This window comes from Trematomus bernacchii, unplaced genomic scaffold (assembly GCF_902827165.1).
Source record: "Trematomus bernacchii unplaced genomic scaffold, fTreBer1.1, whole genome shotgun sequence".
Lineage (NCBI taxonomy): Eukaryota > Metazoa > Chordata > Actinopteri > Perciformes > Nototheniidae > Trematomus > Trematomus bernacchii.
In genome coordinates, this window is record NW_022987905.1 from 341,380 (window position 1) to 359,047 (window position 17,668).

General features: G+C 38.5%; 3 protein-coding genes across 4 annotated transcripts; all 3 read right to left on the minus strand.

Moving 5' to 3' along the window:
* Nucleotides 1-622: 622 nt before the first annotated feature.
* dhx40 (DEAH (Asp-Glu-Ala-His) box polypeptide 40) lies at nucleotides 623-7,355 on the minus strand. The gene is made up of 17 exons (XM_034114695.1): nucleotides 6,968-7,355; nucleotides 6,139-6,284; nucleotides 5,931-6,050; nucleotides 5,148-5,384; nucleotides 4,958-5,024; nucleotides 4,737-4,868; nucleotides 4,550-4,649; nucleotides 4,336-4,422; nucleotides 4,021-4,203; nucleotides 3,205-3,285; nucleotides 2,940-3,097; nucleotides 2,243-2,357; nucleotides 1,982-2,090; nucleotides 1,625-1,719; nucleotides 1,425-1,494; nucleotides 1,071-1,299; nucleotides 623-863 (listed from the first exon to the last, which is right to left on the minus strand). Exons 1-17 carry the CDS (start codon nucleotides 7,137-7,139, stop codon nucleotides 751-753), a joined length of 2,214 nt encoding a protein of 737 aa, XP_033970586.1. The 5' UTR covers nucleotides 7,140-7,355; the 3' UTR covers nucleotides 623-750.
* Nucleotides 7,356-7,746: 391 nt separating this feature from the next.
* LOC117470198 (zona pellucida sperm-binding protein 4-like) lies at nucleotides 7,747-10,131 on the minus strand. Its single transcript, XM_034114864.1, has 10 exons — nucleotides 9,938-10,131; nucleotides 9,723-9,844; nucleotides 9,545-9,644; nucleotides 9,242-9,459; nucleotides 9,066-9,154; nucleotides 8,853-8,986; nucleotides 8,425-8,614; nucleotides 8,188-8,323; nucleotides 8,031-8,094; nucleotides 7,747-7,909 (listed from the first exon to the last, which is right to left on the minus strand). The coding sequence occupies exons 1-10, from the start codon at nucleotides 9,996-9,998 to the stop codon at nucleotides 7,821-7,823; spliced, it is 1,203 nt and encodes a 400-aa protein (XP_033970755.1). The 5' UTR covers nucleotides 9,999-10,131; the 3' UTR covers nucleotides 7,747-7,820.
* Nucleotides 10,132-11,393: 1,262 nt separating this feature from the next.
* Nucleotides 11,394-16,844, minus strand: LOC117470133. 2 transcript variants are annotated; one of them, XM_034114699.1, is made up of 11 exons: nucleotides 16,400-16,841; nucleotides 15,483-15,830; nucleotides 15,221-15,316; nucleotides 15,040-15,090; nucleotides 14,015-14,071; nucleotides 13,860-13,886; nucleotides 13,565-13,747; nucleotides 12,034-12,081; nucleotides 11,895-11,957; nucleotides 11,768-11,794; nucleotides 11,394-11,684 (listed from the first exon to the last, which is right to left on the minus strand). In XM_034114699.1, exons 1-11 carry the CDS (start codon nucleotides 16,458-16,460, stop codon nucleotides 11,626-11,628), a joined length of 1,020 nt encoding a protein of 339 aa, XP_033970590.1. In that variant the 5' UTR covers nucleotides 16,461-16,841; the 3' UTR covers nucleotides 11,394-11,625. The 2 variants fall into 2 exon arrangements, with proteins under 2 accessions (XP_033970590.1, XP_033970591.1); XM_034114700.1 differs by lacking the exon at nucleotides 15,040-15,090 and having other exon boundaries at nucleotides 16,400-16,844.
* Between the last annotated feature and the right edge of the window lie 824 nt (nucleotides 16,845-17,668).

A 17,668-nucleotide genomic window follows, 5' to 3' on the forward strand; every position in this document is an offset into this window, starting at 1 on the left:
ATTAACATTTTGAACCCATTTCCTGTAGTGTTATTCCCCTTAAAAGCAACAAAATCGTCAAATCCAAACAACATATACAGGAAATACAAACTGGGGACCGCATTATAAAATACTGTACACAACAACCATTATAGAAAACAAACTTGCAAACAATATTACTTATGTAATTAATGACATCTGAAAACGGATTATTATTATTATTATTATCCTATTTTTGGAGGCAATAGTTTGCGATACTTTAAATGAGGTATGGTCTACATTTACTCAATTCGTATTTTTATCCATTAAGTCTAAAATGGCAGACTTGAGAACATTTGAATCAGGTGTGTTAAGGACCCCAATGGTCTTTTATTTAAAAGCACTTAAAAGGGTAGTATTAAGGTAAATCCACTCACTGTTTCATAATAAAACTGAAAGTTACTTTGGATTTGAACCTTGTTGAAAGACCTGTCATACATACATACATACATACATATATATATATATATATATATATATATATATATATATATATATATATATATATATATATATATATATATATATATATATATATATATATATATATATATATATATATATATATACTTATAAAGCATTGTTTGTGAAGTGGAGAGATTAAATAAGAGTAAGGCAATTTTATAAATGTAACAAATGTTTATTATACAGGTATCATTTACAAAAATGCTTCTTTGTGATACATCATATGAATCTTGTGCCTAAAAAGAAAGAACTTTCTGTCAAAGAGCTTTATTTTTGTTGTCTTTGTTGCTTTCTCTGCAGGTAGCGTGCACGAGCATCGCCGACAGCGGTTTCGTCGTTTCGCTTTTCCAGCTTCTTCATTACGTCCTCAGTAGAAACCTCTGAAAAAAGAACAATACATGTATTATGTTATAGATGACTTAATTCTTCAGACACTGAATTGTAAAACAACCAAATGGCCTTTCAATCCACCCTGTACAATAGGTGGACCTTTAACTTGATTATTTCATAAAATGGGACCATAAACAGGAACCATTAAGCTGTAGAAATCACACATTCAAAACTTATATTAAATGAATTCTGGAAACCTGCTGGTCTTTTGGCTGCTTCCCTGCTCTCCCATTTCTTCATCTCCTCCTCAGTCACTTCTTCTCTCGCCACACTGCTCAGCTCATAAACGTCCACTTCATGGAGTTTAGGTAATAAGTCCTTCACCCACTCGTATCGAATAGGACACGCCGTCCTGACGTACATCCGCGAGGTCACCAGCACATCGTGGAAGATAATCCAGTTCAGCTCACCCTCCTGGTCAAACAGCTGGGAGCAAAGAGGGATCATGATCAAAGTAGGAATTCAGAGAAAAGGCATGAAAGTGGTGGTTCCAAAAGTATCCTCAAGAAAACCTATGTTTTATTTATAAAGATATTCTTAGAAGTATTTACCGATGAGGCTGGATGAATGTGAACCATGGATCCGTGACCGTCCATTGTGCAGAACACCTTTCCAATAGACCTATGTTGGGGAAAGAAACATTTAACTGAAGATTTTTTCAAACACAGCTAATGTTACATTACTAAGAGATAATAAAGGAATCCCAAAGTAGTGTTAAATATAGATAATGTTAAATAAACATTGGTGATACCTTCTGGCGACGTTGGTGAAGTATCCTGAGCACAGGCATCGTCTGAAGAGTTCACTCTTGTTGCCGTCAAATGTTTCTTCAGGGAAATCTCTCTTCTGAAAGAGAACAAAAGTCACACTTAAATGAACGTGTGATGGCAAACAAACTAAACCATTCATAAACTACAGAGTTAAATATTGGACCATCACAGCTATCTTCAAAGAGCTCCATACAAATAATGATGCAACACTGATGTGGGGAGCAAGCATGATATATCACAGCTAAGAATAAAATAGGCCGAATTGCACATTTGTACATTACAGCAATATGAAGGCACCATTCAGTTAATGATACTGTATGAAAATGAGTTGTGTAAACCTGTTGGAGCCGGAGGAGAATATCTCTCAACTGAGTCTCCACACTGAAGGCTGACTTCAGCGCCCTCCAGTGGACCCAATGATCTTTACACCACGCTGACGGTCTGTCACTGCAAGAAGCAAGAGAAGGCTCACACTTACAACAGATGTGAAAATATATCATCATGCAGTATAACGTCCTGAATACATTGCAAGTAGGAAACTAACACTGACATTTCTGACATATAAATAATGTATATTGTGGCATTAATGAGTTATCTACCTGGATTGACACGACTGAAACACACTGAGGAGAGTGGCGAAATCGTTCATACTGCCGCTCTTGGCAGCCAGTGCTTTGTGCTGTTGATCTGCCTCCTTCTGCTTCTCCGGGTGGCCTGCAGGCAAGGAAGAGAGTCTTCACACCACACCTCCTGACACATTATATACATCTATAATATCTGATACTAGACACTTCCTTTAATATCACCGAAATATATAAATATAGCTCTTTGTATTTTCCCGCTTGTAGTTTTTCAATAGAACACTTCTTTTTGCACTGGGACTTCACTATCAGTAGCCAAACACTGTGCAATTCACCTTTAATATTATTGTTACTAATACCCCACTGTATATATTGTAGTATACATGTTTTCTCTTTTAGTACCAAGTGCATATTTTTACTTTATATAAATATTTTTATTCAATCGTTATATTTTAAAACATGTATATAAAAATATATCTTTTCCATTTTATGTTGTTCCAGTGGACATTTTTACTTTAACTTCTTATGTGTATATGAATATATTTATCCTATTTATCTTTTTATTGCACATCTTTAAATATAGGTTTATATACATATTTGTATTCTATTATTTTATTTAATTCTAAAGAGAGACTATCTCAAACCCCATTACCCCCAGGATAAATCTATATTGTTATTCAGATTTTGTTTTCCTTTAAAAGCTAAATGTACTGACCTGGCCTGATGAAAATGTTCTCCACAGACAGCATGGCGGCCACAGGCAGCAGCAAGTCCTGGCAGCCCAGCGAGGCGGCTTTGAGCAGGGCTCTGGTGAGGCCGGGGTGCAGGGGGAACTCCACCATCAGCTCCCCCAGCCGGGTCACTCTGCCTCTCCTACAGCCAGCACACCACACAGATAAGGAGGACGCATGACATTTCATAGAGAATTACTCAAACACAGTACTGCGGAGCTTAGAGAGTCCACAGGTTTTACCACTCACCTGTCGATGGCATCAAATTGGTAGAGCTGTTTTAATGCCTCCAGAATAAACCTTTCCTCTGGACAATCCGGATAAGGAAACCTTAAAATAAATCAAATCATTACAAAATAATTTAAGCTTATTCCCGTAAAGTATTTAATTGGACATTTGTTACACCTGATTCTATTGTAAATGTGTATTGCTTATTTATTACTGCATTTTACTGGCATCATTGTGTCACTTGCAATATTTTATTTCTATTTCTTTTGAGGTCTTAAAGTTAGGGTAGGTAAGAATGGAGAAACCAGCTCGAGTGCGCTAGAATTTGAAAGTACACAGCCGAAAAAAATCTGCCCCTTCCTTCCTTCAGACTCCCTTACAGAGCCCCTCCTCCAACACACACGAACGCGCACATGACCAATGAGGGCACGAGATAAGTTTGTGCACAGATGGAAGGCTGACAAGTAGGTAGGCCATCCAATTATTTTACCCGGGCCGGCTCAGATGATTGGTCGTGCTTTTTACAGCGCCACGGCTTCCACAGATGACATTTTTTTATGTATTTATTGTCAAAGCATTTAATATATTCATTGCTATCGGGATGTTAAGAGCATTCCATGGAATATAACAAAAAGTGTTTCTGAAGTGAATTACCTACCCCACCTTTAAGTATATGGTATGTTTCACTGTTAGAGCCTGGGACTTAAGCTTTTCATTTGTAACAACTACACTGTAGCTATCGTGCAAGGACAATAGAATCTTTGAATATTTGAAAAGGTAAAACAAAAAAAGCATAAAGAAATGATAAGTATAAGAAATAAGACAGAATAACCATACCTAATGACATCATGAACACCCAGGCACTTGAGGGTGAGAATCACTGCGGTCAGACTCGTCCTCTGGATTTCTGGCACTGTGTATTCAGGCATGCACTTCTCCCAGAATTCCTTGTTGTAGATTCGAAAGCATTTCCCAGCTGACGTTCTTCCAGCTCGGCCTGCTCTCTGCTGAGCCTCGCTCCTAATAACAACAACAACAACAACAAACACTTAAAAAAAAATGTGTCTGCAAGCTTTCATAATGGCATGGGTGTCAGCAGGAAAATTGCTTTTAGCAGGTTTGAAATTACATGTTAATTATTCCAAAACTCACTTTGAAATCGGCACCACCTCCAAGATATCCATGCCCACCCGTGAGTTGTGGTTGAGCTGCTTCACAAACCCGCTGTCAATGATGTACCTTTATGGGTAAAGATTTGGATGATTATATATTTTGCGCAAAATATTTTAATAATGTTATTAGACACACAAGTATTGTTATATATCTGATAAATGCTGCCATGTTGTCAGCCAATAAACACACTCACTTTATGCCATCGATGGTGAGCGATGTCGCTGCGATGTTAGTTGCCACTACACACTTCCTGATTCCTGGAGGTGGAGGCTGAAAGATCTGCCTCTGTTGATCTATGACGAGATCAAAAATAATACAGTTAATCTGGGAAACAAAATAAATTGAATTGACTTGACAATAAATGAGATGTATGTATTTACCAGTGGGCATGGATCCGTAAAGAGGCAAAATAAGAAGGCCTTCCACGGTTTGGTCCTGCACATCGTAGCGGTAGTCTATAGACTCAGCTTTTTCATACAACATGTCGCAGGCACGCTCAATCTCTGACTGTCCTGTGATGTGAAACATGGAGAATTTAAATAACTCAATGCCTCAGGGTTAAGTTGTACTGTGATCTTAGAGCTTGATAGTTATGACTTACCTGTCAAAAATACAAGAATATCCCCTGCCATTTCACTCGTGTGCACATCAAGGGCCACTTTTACCACCTGAGGGGCAAACATGAATTAAGCTATAACAACACATTTAATCTTGATTGTTGAGGTATTGTTGTAAAGTTTCAACCTTGAACCATGAATGAAAAACACCTAATGTATGCTGAGACTCAGTACCTCTTTCATATAACCAGTGCTCTCAAAGTCTTTAGGTCCTACAGCAAAACCAAATGTGCTGGTGACAGGGAACATCCGCCCAGGAATAGCAAAGACGGGGCAGTCGCCGAGAAAGGTGGAGAGTTTGTCAGTTTCTAAGGTGGCTGACATCACCACCACCTTCAAAGGAGAAGCCCGGCCCTTGGGGGCTTTGGCGGGGTTAGAAAACCTTTTCTTCAACAGACCCAGGAGAATATCCTGCAACGAATACAAACTCTTACTACAAGTGCAGATAGAAACAGAGACAGAAATAACTACATTTTGTAAGCTAACAATGTTAAACATTTAAACCCCCTCCCTTTGGAACTCACTCAAAAACACATCAGATGTTGTGTCTCCCTATCATGTTTGAGCAATTGATAAATAGAATGTTTTTTTTATTATACATTATTTGTTTTAAATTGCTCAACATAATGGTATAATAAGTAAATAAAGGATAACTAAAGCAAATGGAATTAGGAAGAACAACAACATCTTGTTCTTCTTTAAGAGTTTATAAGGTAAAGTGTCTTAATATATTCATTAAATTCTGATAAAATAATGAAAATAGGATTGGTGTAACTTTTGTTGTTTTGTATTTATGTATGTTCAAATCTACCATATCAAATTATTGTATTTAAATTAATTATTATATGTCATGTTATGTCATTTTTTAAATTACATTTTGATTAGTTTTACACATGATATAATCTTAAAGTCATACATTAATGTTAAACATCTTGGATCAACGTCATATGGACTCACTGTGTTGAGGCTGCGCTCGTGGACTTCATCCAAGATGACCACGCTGTACTGAGGAAGGACCGGATCTGCCAGGATCTCTCGCAGCAGGCAGCCATCTGTCATGTACTTCACCGCTGTGCTCTGGATCAAACACAGTCACAGTTTCATGTCAACAAATATTTAAAAGAACTACATTGTAGTTTATTCAGGTTTTTTTTGCCTGTCTCACCTCTGATGTGCAGTCATCAAAGCGCACTTGGTAGCCAACCTCTCTACCCAGAGTGCATTGCATCTCATGGGCGACCCTCTGGGCCACAGTGATGGCAGCCACTCTGCGGGGCTGGGTGATGCCAATTTTGCCATCTTTACAAAAACCTGCAAAACAAGTAAGAGGAAGGGGTTCATCTTAGTGCAGTGGTCTCATGTGTGTCCTAGCATGATTAAAAGGCCAGGACCGCTGTGTTAATAAATGCCAGACACTTTTTACACAATTTTGAGAGTATGGGCTATTTTTCTGCCAAAATATGTTTTTTTTCAGACAACTGTAAAGAAAGTACACATTTCGTTTTTTATTTTACAACAAGTTGTGTATTTGAATCTGTAGATGTATCCTACAATCAGCATTAGTGAAAGCCTCTCCAATACACATTTGAAAAATCATCAGGGGAAGTTTGAAAATGTATGTCATTTTTCAATACATAACTTTAAAGGACAATTTGTCAAACATATGTGTGTCTTTTTTCTCATAGCCTACTCTGAGCCAGACATCTTCGCTTTAGCAGTAAGGTACTAACATAAAACAACATTCCTTCGCATTCCTTTGTATTGTAATTATACATTTTTACTTTGCATTGCATGTTGATGTTTTTTTTATTTAACATTTAAACCCTTTTTAGAAGTAGTGTATCTCCCCTTAAACCACAAATCACATGTAAATGCTGTCATCTAACTTTAGAACTTTAAAGATTGTTACATAGTTGTTCTGATCTATGTAGTTTGTGCATTAGCAATAGCAAACCTCATATAACCACAGAGGAAGCAGCTAAAAGACAGCTTACCAGCTTGATGAAGGTACTTTGGAAGTTGTGTGGTTTTCCCGCTGCCAGTCTCACCGGTGATGACCAGAAAAGTGCTGTCTTTGACGGCCTGAACCAGCTTGGCTTTGTGCTGATAGATCGGCAGGTTCTTCGGGTCATTTTCTTTCGGGTCCAATCTCGTTGACTTGGACATAATAACAGACAACTCTGAGTACCTTTACCCGCAGAGAACAGTGTGAGGAGCTGAACAGACGAAGCTAATATCGATGTTTATCACCCGGTACACGGTTTAGTTGGAGTTATTTGCCCACTTACGGTTTAAAACTTTACAAAATTAAAGTTTCTTTCAGATTTCTGTGTGTCGTTTCAAAGACGACACGCTCGCTGTACAACTTCCGCAAACTATCTCATTCTGTGTTTCTATTGGTCGAGGTGGGAGCACATGACCGAAGAGCCTCTACCACGATAAAAGCTTGCCTGAAATTAAATGTACTAAAACCGACTTACTGTATCACAATAGAATGTAATACAATATGTTCACAATTCTATTTACTTTCTTAAATAACAGTTTTCTCTGTATGAAAACAAAGTTAAGAACCACTCACTTAGTATTTCTGAATGTAAACATTTTCCAGGGATCATTATGTTCATTATGATGACATATTTTGTAGGTATTCATTAAAAGTCCTTAGGGTAGCAGGTTGACTATGGGTGGGTTGATTTGTTTTTTTAAATGTCACCAAATTAGTTAAGATGAATCTAGAAAATGAATCAGGCCATTATAGTTTGTAACAGGTTTATTTTACAACAAATCATTTTTTGCTTGAACATTTCTAAAGTGTGCTTGAAATAGCAGGGTTTTCTTCATGGTTATTTACAGATAAATAAGAGGTCCACCAGAGACTACACTGTAAAGAATGCTCTGTTCTGGTCCTGGTGCGATTTCTCTTAATTTACGGCTTTCTGAAAGACATGGAAAAACAAACAAATATTTTACAGTGTTAGATGCAATGTAACAAAGTGTGTGATTCACTAAACCAACATAGACTTCATAACAGGTTAACAAGTCTGCAAATCCACTTACTGTTACTGCAGGATTGTAAGTAATCTGGTCCCTTATTTATCTCTATGTCACAGTGGAAATATACCTGCAAGGAAACATCCTATTTTAAAAACATCCCCAAGCCTAAAAACGTTATTGTTGATCTGTTTATTTAAATTTTGTTATTTGTCTTACATACCAGGTTTTCAAATGCTGGTGGCTTCACAAATGAGAACATCTTGACCACAAACCATTTATGAAGAGAGGGATATTTTAGCACCTTTGGAACAACTGGCAACACACCAGTTTGGTGGCTATCACCACTGAAAGGACATCTGGATTGGATAAGGGAATTCAGTTGATCAGTACAGGCAAATATGTTAACATACAAATTGCCTTCTTGGATATTAAAATGTATGTCTTATTGTGAAGTCACCCTTTAACCAGCAGGTTCCATCTTTGTGGGTCATATGGGTTTTTAGTTGGTGTCGCCCAGCAGTCTTCAAGCAAGAGCACCAAGTCCTTGTCTTCATGTTTGAGAACAAAAACGTCCACATACACAGGCTTGCCAAGCTCAGTCACTGTAGGAGGGTCTCGAGAGGAATGGAAATACTTGTAGTTGGAATCTGTAGATTAATGATGATTGAAAACAAATAAATAAGGCTTTAGCAAATCTGAAACTGTCCATTCAAAGTAAAAGCAGTTCATTTATGTTCATGTCGTGCATTATCACTTTTTTGATGGGACTTTCTATTGTTTGAAGACTTTGTGTTGGATACAAATGTACAAACAGACACATACATTTGAGATAGACAACAAAAGTAAAAAAATAGGAATGTATAGCAACAATTCGACCAACTTAACCTTTGGCAAACCTCATTTCCGTCCTCAGTATTCCCTCATTCCTCAGTGTGGACAGGTACACCGATTTTCCTGGCTTATCCTCGACACCCAGCTGACTGATTTGTGCCAGTGCAAAGCTGCAATGCACAGTATGACTACGAAACAATTGAAAAAGTAAATGAATAGCCATTACCCTCATACAGCAGGAGAAGTGGGTTATTTTAAATTTCTTACAGGAAAGGAGTATCACGAAAAATAGAGCCTTCATGCAGATGTTGCTTCACCTCAATGTTGACCCAGTAGGTCATAATCCCTTCTGATATCTGCAAGACACAGCAAATACAATACTTTTTGTTCTATAAAATATCACTGATTTCTCTGATGATGGGAGGTTATTTAATTGAATTAACCTTGGACTGAGTGCCACAATCAGTGAATGGAAAGCTGAATGTGACAGCTTCCTTGGATTTTATTTTAGGTTTACAATTGTCACTTTGACCAGAAGGGATCCAGACAGCATCCAGGTTCAGAGGTGGGACTGTGGCATTTTGATAAACGGTAAAGTTGAACCCATCCTTGTTGCAGAATTTATTTTTTGACGCCAGTGGTTTATCATTTCTCCTCACCTCTGTAAAAAAAGAATTGAGAATTAATAATAATCTAACTCCTTAAACATGTTGGCATTATATTTCAATTAAAGCTAGGATTACTACCTTTGACTTTCCTTTCACAGATCAGAGGTATTGACTTGACAATGTCAACTCTTCCTCTGTCTAGTGCTGTGATGACAACAGTCAGACTTGTGACATACTTCTATTGAACGAAATGGTCAGATTAGAATGTGAAAAATACAAATCAGCATTAAAATTAAACACACACTTGTAAGCTTACTTGTCTTCTCACAAAGCATCCATTTGGAGCGACTGTTAGGACAATAAAGGTGTCAGCCTCTCCAAGGAAGTAGTGGCACTGTTTTGCTATGGAGATGGCTTGGTAATACCCGCTGTGCTCATCTGTGTGTACATTTAGACACAATCAATAGCATAGTACATTCTTAACAAGCTATGTATCATGATCAATACATATTTTGCAAATGTCTGACTCACCTTGAACATAAATATTGAAAGGGAGATCAGGAAATTGCCTCTTTGACAGGTAAACAGACATGAACCCATCGTGGCAAATGGATGTATGATTACTGTTAGTGTTAGAAACTGCTGCTTGGGGTGGCTTTGTAGCAGCATGAGTTTTACATTTCAAAATTAGCAGTGATAATGAGAACAAAATGAAGTTTGTGCTGTGTAGCAACATCTTTGGAAAGTGTGACAGGTGCAGCAGCTGCTTCTCATTTGGCCTGATTGGCACAGCTCTCAGGAGAGTGAAAGCAACTCACAGAAACTCTGTCACCACCTTAAAAAACAACCCATTTCAGGGACATTTCTGCAGTTTCTCACCGTATTCTCCTGCAGTTGGAAGCTTTGCAAATTGATATGACTATTTAGCACAATTCTGCACCATACTTCATCCCTTTTATTTTTTGTACAAATGTTTTCATTTCATAATAGTTTTTATTGTATATTGTTTGTAATATTTCTATGTTTGCTCTCTTCGTACTGTGTTTTCAATTCCTTGTATGTGGCAACCTATTTTGCAATAAAACTGATTCTGATTCAGTTTACATTTATGCAGGAAAAAACCCTCTAAACTGGCTGTAGGTGTCAGTGTGGTTTGGTTAAAAATAGGCTACATTTTTTCTGCAAGTCAACCTGAGTGCATAAAAGCAATTGATATGGTATAAAAGTACTGTTTCAAATGCATTTAAAACCTTTTGCATACACAGGGTTGTCTCATTAAACAAACATACCGAATACTACTGGATTTTATGTTAAGATTTTATTTGATAAACTTCACCCAACAACAATGTGTCATTGTCTTATAGAGGTACAGAAAAAAAACAGTACTATTATGCAGCAAACAAGACATGTATCAAGTTATAGTATGTTAAAATAGTAAACACAACCGTGATTGGAAAGGATGTTGATACTGCTAATATCTCAGCAGCTGTTTAAAATCTCTTTAACCCTTCTCTTGCGTTTCGGGTCAAAAGTGACCAAATGACTTTTGTTTTAATCATAAATATTGTGTTTTTCATCCAATTGCCTCAATACCTTATGTTATCTTCCACACTAGGCCTCTGAACATATACACTTGATGATCACCACTTGCATTGAATTTTGAGTGATGTATTCAACAGTGAAACACCCTTGATGTTTTCGGTCAGAATTGACCGCCATAGAAAAATGAATGGGTATGAGTGTATTATGTTCATCCTGCAGATGGAAAACATCTATACACACACACACACACACACACACACACACACACACACACACACACACACACACACACACACACACACACACACACACACACACACACACACACGAACATGAAAACACTGGCTTGCTTGTCTCAAATCAATACATCCCATACATCATTGGAACGGGATCTCAGCTACAACACTAACTAAAGCATTTCCATCTCCAGTAAACACAGCCTACATGACAAGCATTTTTATTATATACAGTAATGTAAAATAAGCACTATCTTTGAACTTACTGCCAAAAATAATATGAAATTCACGCCTGGTGTCATTCTGTCTGTCACCCCTTGATTCTACTTGCTTTGACTGTTCAAATGAGATGTCAACCAACAAAATTGGATAAGGGGTTCCAGAGATATCACTGTGCAAAACACACCGGTCAAAACCTAACGCAAGAGAAGGGTTAATTCTCTATAGGTGGTTGAGCTGGTCTACGCTCCTGTTGTATATCGGGTTTTTGAATTCAGCATCTGACAGGGAAACAATGGAGAAGTTGGAGAGAAGTTGAGCAGATATTATTTCATCCTGAACATGCCAACAGATCAGCACTCACTTTCTTTGGCTTTCTTCTTCCCCAAACCTGCAGCCAAACACAATAACAAACAATCAAACTGATTACATTTTGTGCATTCAACTTTTATTTCTCACACTCAAATCAATATTAAATGTAATCTAAATACCTCTGCGACGCTTCTCCTCCTGAGTTGAACTGGCTTGTTGTTGCCTCATTTCATCTTGGTTAACTGTGTAAGGAAATGAACAGATGAAGTTCCTGAAAACATTGAAATTATGTGATTTAATAAAACATACTTATATTACCGTAATAAGGGCGCTTGACACTTGCTTGCCGTAATCTGTTGAAGAGCTCTGGAGAGGTGACAGGAGACTGAGTTACTTTAGTTTGTCAAAATAAAATCAGTCATTAGCATATGGTTGAATGCATTTTAGTACATTTATTCAAGTACTGTTCTGAAAACATGTGAGGTACTTGTACTTTACTTGAGTATTAACATTTTCAAATTTGTTCTACTTCTACTCCACTACCCCTAAAACTGAAAAAAACAAAAACGTTTTACCTTAATTTATTTGACACTTGTTGATACTGGTACATTTGTACGTAAATAAAATGATATGTTAACAACCAATCTACTCAGCAGTATAGAACATATCCAGGCTTTGCTCCAGATTGACTCATATGTATTTGTTAGAGATACAAAAAAACCACTTTAGTGATATATTTTAATTGAAAGGTCCCATGTCATGCTTTTCCGGTTATTACCCGTCCCTTGTGTGTTATGAAGGTTTTTATGCATGTAAACGGTCTGCAGAGTCACAAACCCTCAAAGTACACCCTGTAGCGAGTAAAACTCGAACACAGAAAATACGTGTCTATGCTGCCCCAGAACGCCTCGTTGGAGATTTTTCTTTTTCCATTTTCTTCTTCCTGGGTATGGTGACGTGACCATACCCAAATGGATCCGTGGAGCTCCACACACACACACACTCTCTCAGCGGCAAAACTGTGACGCAGCGTCCACACAGCGGTGCGTTGAAGCTTGCCGGTGGGCGTGTCTGAAACTCGACCAACAACCAATCACATGAATCTCCCGCCCCAGACACACAAGCACGCGGTTTGATTGGCTAGAGCTTGTACTGGCATATGATTTGATTGGCTGACGCTTCCGTCGAAGCTTCAAAAGTAGAACATTGCTTTACTCTTGATGCGAGCAACGCGAGCAAAGCGAAGCGACGGAACCACAATGCAGTTCGGCAAAGCGTGACGTCACCCCATTCAAAGTGAATGGGCAGAAGCTTTGAAGCTTCAACACACGCCGCCATGTGGACGGGCCGTTATACTGTAGGAGCGCCGCGTTTGGGGGTGCGGGTGCTAGTGGAGCCTCGCAGATGGGGGTGCTGCAGCCCCCTCAGCATCCTCCCCCCTTCCCGCGTCCATTCGTGATGTCTCGCTGTCTCGCAGACCCCACGCAGCAAGCAGGAAATGAACCCAGCTCACACTGTCCGCTCCTTGCAGCAGCGAGCCGCGCAACGTCCCGCCAACACGGCACCCAGACCCCACGCAGCATTCTCATCTGTTTGTCATTACAGGTGTCATTTTCTGGTTGCTAATGCCATTGTAACACATAATCACTGATGTTCCGCTGTAACGGTGGTGGACTCATCAGAACAGAGTGGGCGAGCTGACCAATCAGAGCACAGTGGGCTCACAGGGAGGGGGGGGGGGGGGCAGGAGCTCCAACAAGCCGTGTAGGACAGAGAGTGAATACACATACTTTATAGAGATGCTGTATGAGAAGTAGTTGTGTAAGTAATTATGCTAGATGTTAAGCACCTCTATGAAATCTCAGTTTAGTCCTCTGACTCTCCGTCCTCTGGAACTGGTTGAGGTTTGGATACATCCCACTGCTACTGTCAGGGTGCAGAGTCAGGTCGGGATGAGGCATCGCTCCTGAAACTGTGTTGCAATAATCTCCGGGTTCCTCCTGCTGGTTGAATGGGCCTTGGTCCTCATTTTCTGGTATTTGAAAATATAATACAATGATGATTTTTTTTACGTTTGATAACAAAGACATTATCTTTTAAAAATCCATGAAAAAAAGTGAAGAAACAGAGCATTGTGCACTCACCATAAACAAGACTATGATTGTCTGCACCTGTAGGGAAATGACACACACAGTGTACAGGACAGTTACTTGTCAAGAAAAAAACAACATATATATTACTTTCTTTATTGTCTTATTGTGCATCACATGTGTTAAAATAAATGACTTTGTTTGATTACCTCCCTGCTGTTGGCCGACTGGCACTCTGCCTGTTTCCTCTTGTGAAGGACTGACACCTGCAGGGGGACATTATAAGGTCAAAGGTAAAAAAACCTAGAAAAGTCTGTCCAGTCTCCTCTATCCAAAACATTGAACCCATAACTGTTCATCCATTTGTAGTAACCTAAAATCTCCATGTATATGAGACGATGATCTTTTCTCAACCTACAGTATGAGATAATGCTCCCGCAAACACGTTTGAGGGATTTTTCTCTCACTAGACGGGGGATTTTTTGACTTTCTTAGAACCTCTCAACAACATTTCATGACGTGGTATCAATCTTCTTGACCTGAAATAATAAAATGTTTTCCCCAAACTAACTAATCTTTTGAAGGACAGGTGGCAACTGTTTATTTTTCTACAATGCTATTTAACCCTGTCTTTTGCCAGGGTGCTCTGCTGTGGACATTTTGTCTTTTAAATAACAGATGCAAGTTTACACATGTATTTTAATTTAAGATGCCTTGCCTGGCTGTACTATATTCATGTATTTTATTTTAAAGTATCTGCCTTTATTTTTGACTGCAACCGTGTACTGGGCAACATTTTACAATAGGCCTTTCTAACTTAAAGGCAGGGTAGGTAAGTTTGAGAAACCGGCTCGAGATCGCTAGAATTTGAAAATACACCACTGGAGAAAATCTGCCACTTCCTTACAGAGCCCCTCCTCCAACACACACGAACGCGCACATGACCAATGAGGGCATGAGATAAGTTTGTGCACAGATGGAAGGCTGACAGGCAGGTAGGCCATCCAGTTATTTTAGCCGGGCCGGCTAAAATGATTGGTCGTGCTTTTTACAGTATTACGGCTTCAACAGATGACATTATTGTATGGATATTTTGTCAAAGCACTTAAGATATTCATTGCTATCGGGATGTTAAGAGCATTCCATGGAATATAACAAAAAGTGTATCTCGAGCCGGTTTCTCAAACTTACCTACACCACCTTTAAACGGTAAATTGTAAAAATGGTTGCTTACCCTCCGTACCTGCACCTTCAGGATTGTACGAAGCTGTGTTTTTACAGCAGACTGAAATAAAAAAAGTTTTTCTTTGAATCAACCAACCAATCCATTCATCCATAAACCCATTGAACAAGCAAAGCACTTCTTATTCGATGAACTGTTTGGACTAAAAGTGTCAGACTGGGGCAGTACTCACACTTCATGCAGCAGTAGCCACCGACGCTCAGCAGGATGAAAGCAGCCACACCAGCACTGATGTAAATCAGTAGCATCATGTTTACGCTTTGAGCACCTGCACAACAACATGTGGTTTCACAAGACTGTACTTCACAGGAAACTGTCGCTCACACACTCTCCCTCTCCGGCCCACAACGTTTGTGACCATGGAAAGGAAAAAAAGGCAGCATGTCTCTGCACATGCTGCTACTAACATGATCTTAAAATAGGAAATACCTTACCATGTTCAGCAACCAACTCCACTTGAAGACAGTCATCTCCTCGTGTACAGACATAACACCCCAGGTCTGAGTTATTTAGCTCATTGATGCTGATGGAGAAGTTCCCCTCTTGGCCCTGGTTTGGAAAGGCCTTCACACGACCAGACCTGGGGTTCAGGAACACGATGCGACCTGCAGACGTGAGCTGCAGCAGGTGCAGATCAGGAGTTTGGCTCCATGACACCCAGGTGACGTTACTTGGTTTAAAGTTGCATGGGAGAAGCACAGAGGAGCCAAGCTGAGTGCTGAGTCTGTGCGTCTCACACACATCTGGATCCTTCACACAAGACATCTTATTGTACGGCTCGTCTGAGCGGGACGAAAGAAATACAAGAAAAGGTTCAAGCCACATATCTCATGTATTCAATACTTAAGTGTAGACATGGTAAAGTTAACCATAAGGGTTGAGAAACGTTTGATAACTACAATTGTAAAGGCAAATTCAGCAGAAAAAGCTGCAACATATGAACATTTTTAAACGCTAATTGCCTTATTATAGACAATGATAAAAAAAACGTATAACATTGAAACAAAAAAAATAGGAGAAGCTTAATTAGACATAAATTACTATCTTAATAATTATCATTTTACCTAGGGATAAAAGGAAGATTAATCAGACAAATATATAAATAAAACATTTAACATTGAAGAAGAAAAAATATGTATGTAGTAATTTATCATTATTGAATTATTATGACATATATTTAAATATATTAATAACATCATAGTTCATTGTAGTCATATCTTATCTTGAAGTCAACAGATTTGGTATTATTAACATTTGAATATCCAAGCCAAAGTTTCAAAGAATAAATGGATTGATTAAATAATGTGAAAAACGCGGTATTTTAATTATTTAATTTCACAAGAGGACTCACCATTTGAAGTCACACAAATAAAGCGAAGCGCTAAAAGGAACATCCACCCGTCAGTATCCATTGTCAGTATCTCTCACAGTGTGAGCAGCGCTGTGGTTGTGCTCAATGCAAACCCCTCTAAGCATCATGGGACAAAACCACAAGACCATCACAGTTCATCTGCAGAGGCACTTTGTTGTCTTTCCGTTTCACATGAACGACAGACTAAATGTTTGTCACAATGTTTCTCTTTTCTTAAGATTTAAGTGGATCATGTCTAACAATATATTCAAATCAAGAAGTATTGTTCTCTTGACACAATGATAGATGAATACTGTATGAGTAAAATAAAGCCTGACATAAATGCCTCCACCAGACCACTTCCTGTAGATGCTTGGCCTTGGTGTGAAGGCCAATGGAAAGGTTTATCACAAAGCCTAGTGAAAGTAGAAGAAGCATATTTATACCTACATTTCATGTTCAATAAATATAATTGCAACAACTGCTCAGGTTTACTGCTCCACAATAAATTGGTCGTTATTATTTTAGTTTTTTTAATGTATTTAATTGTTTTACATTTTTTATTGTATTTATTCATTTTGTACTTTTTTTATTATCTTACATTTTTTACCTTTTTGTGATGCTTGAATTGTCACATAATGTTTTTATGCTGCATGTGTGCAAAAAGGTTTTGACATTTGACCTGAAGTGACTTTCTTGTTCTTCGTTATCATTTGTGCCGTGTTGTTAAAGCATTTTGAGCTACACCTAGTGTATGATAAGTGCTACACAAATAAAGCTTTATTGTAATTATGATTACGATTATTAGTATTATTACTTTGTGTGTCCGTCTATTTGTGATAACGACTCAATACATTTCAAAAGAAAATATATAGGTTACAGGTTACCTACCATGGCGGCCTTATTCCTTTTTAAAAGATCATACTGCAGTATGATGCTATTTATCTGAAATTAGATCGGACTTGACCACCTGAAGTATCCAAAAGCCGTCTCAGATGTAAATGAGTAGCCTCCTCTCTTTCGTCAGTGCGCCTGCAGGATGAGTTGTGGTTTTACAAAGAAGTATTTCACATGAAACTATAACACCTCTTGTTCACGTGTTCGGCCTACAAGTTTTGTGACCATGGAAAGGAAGGAGGCCACAGATGACTGCCGCTCAGAAAACATCTTACCTCTTTATCATACTCTATGTCTCTGCTTAACAAAGAGCACCACCAACAGAGGTGACTTCCTTACACTGAAACATGGTCCAGCAAAATATCTACAGAT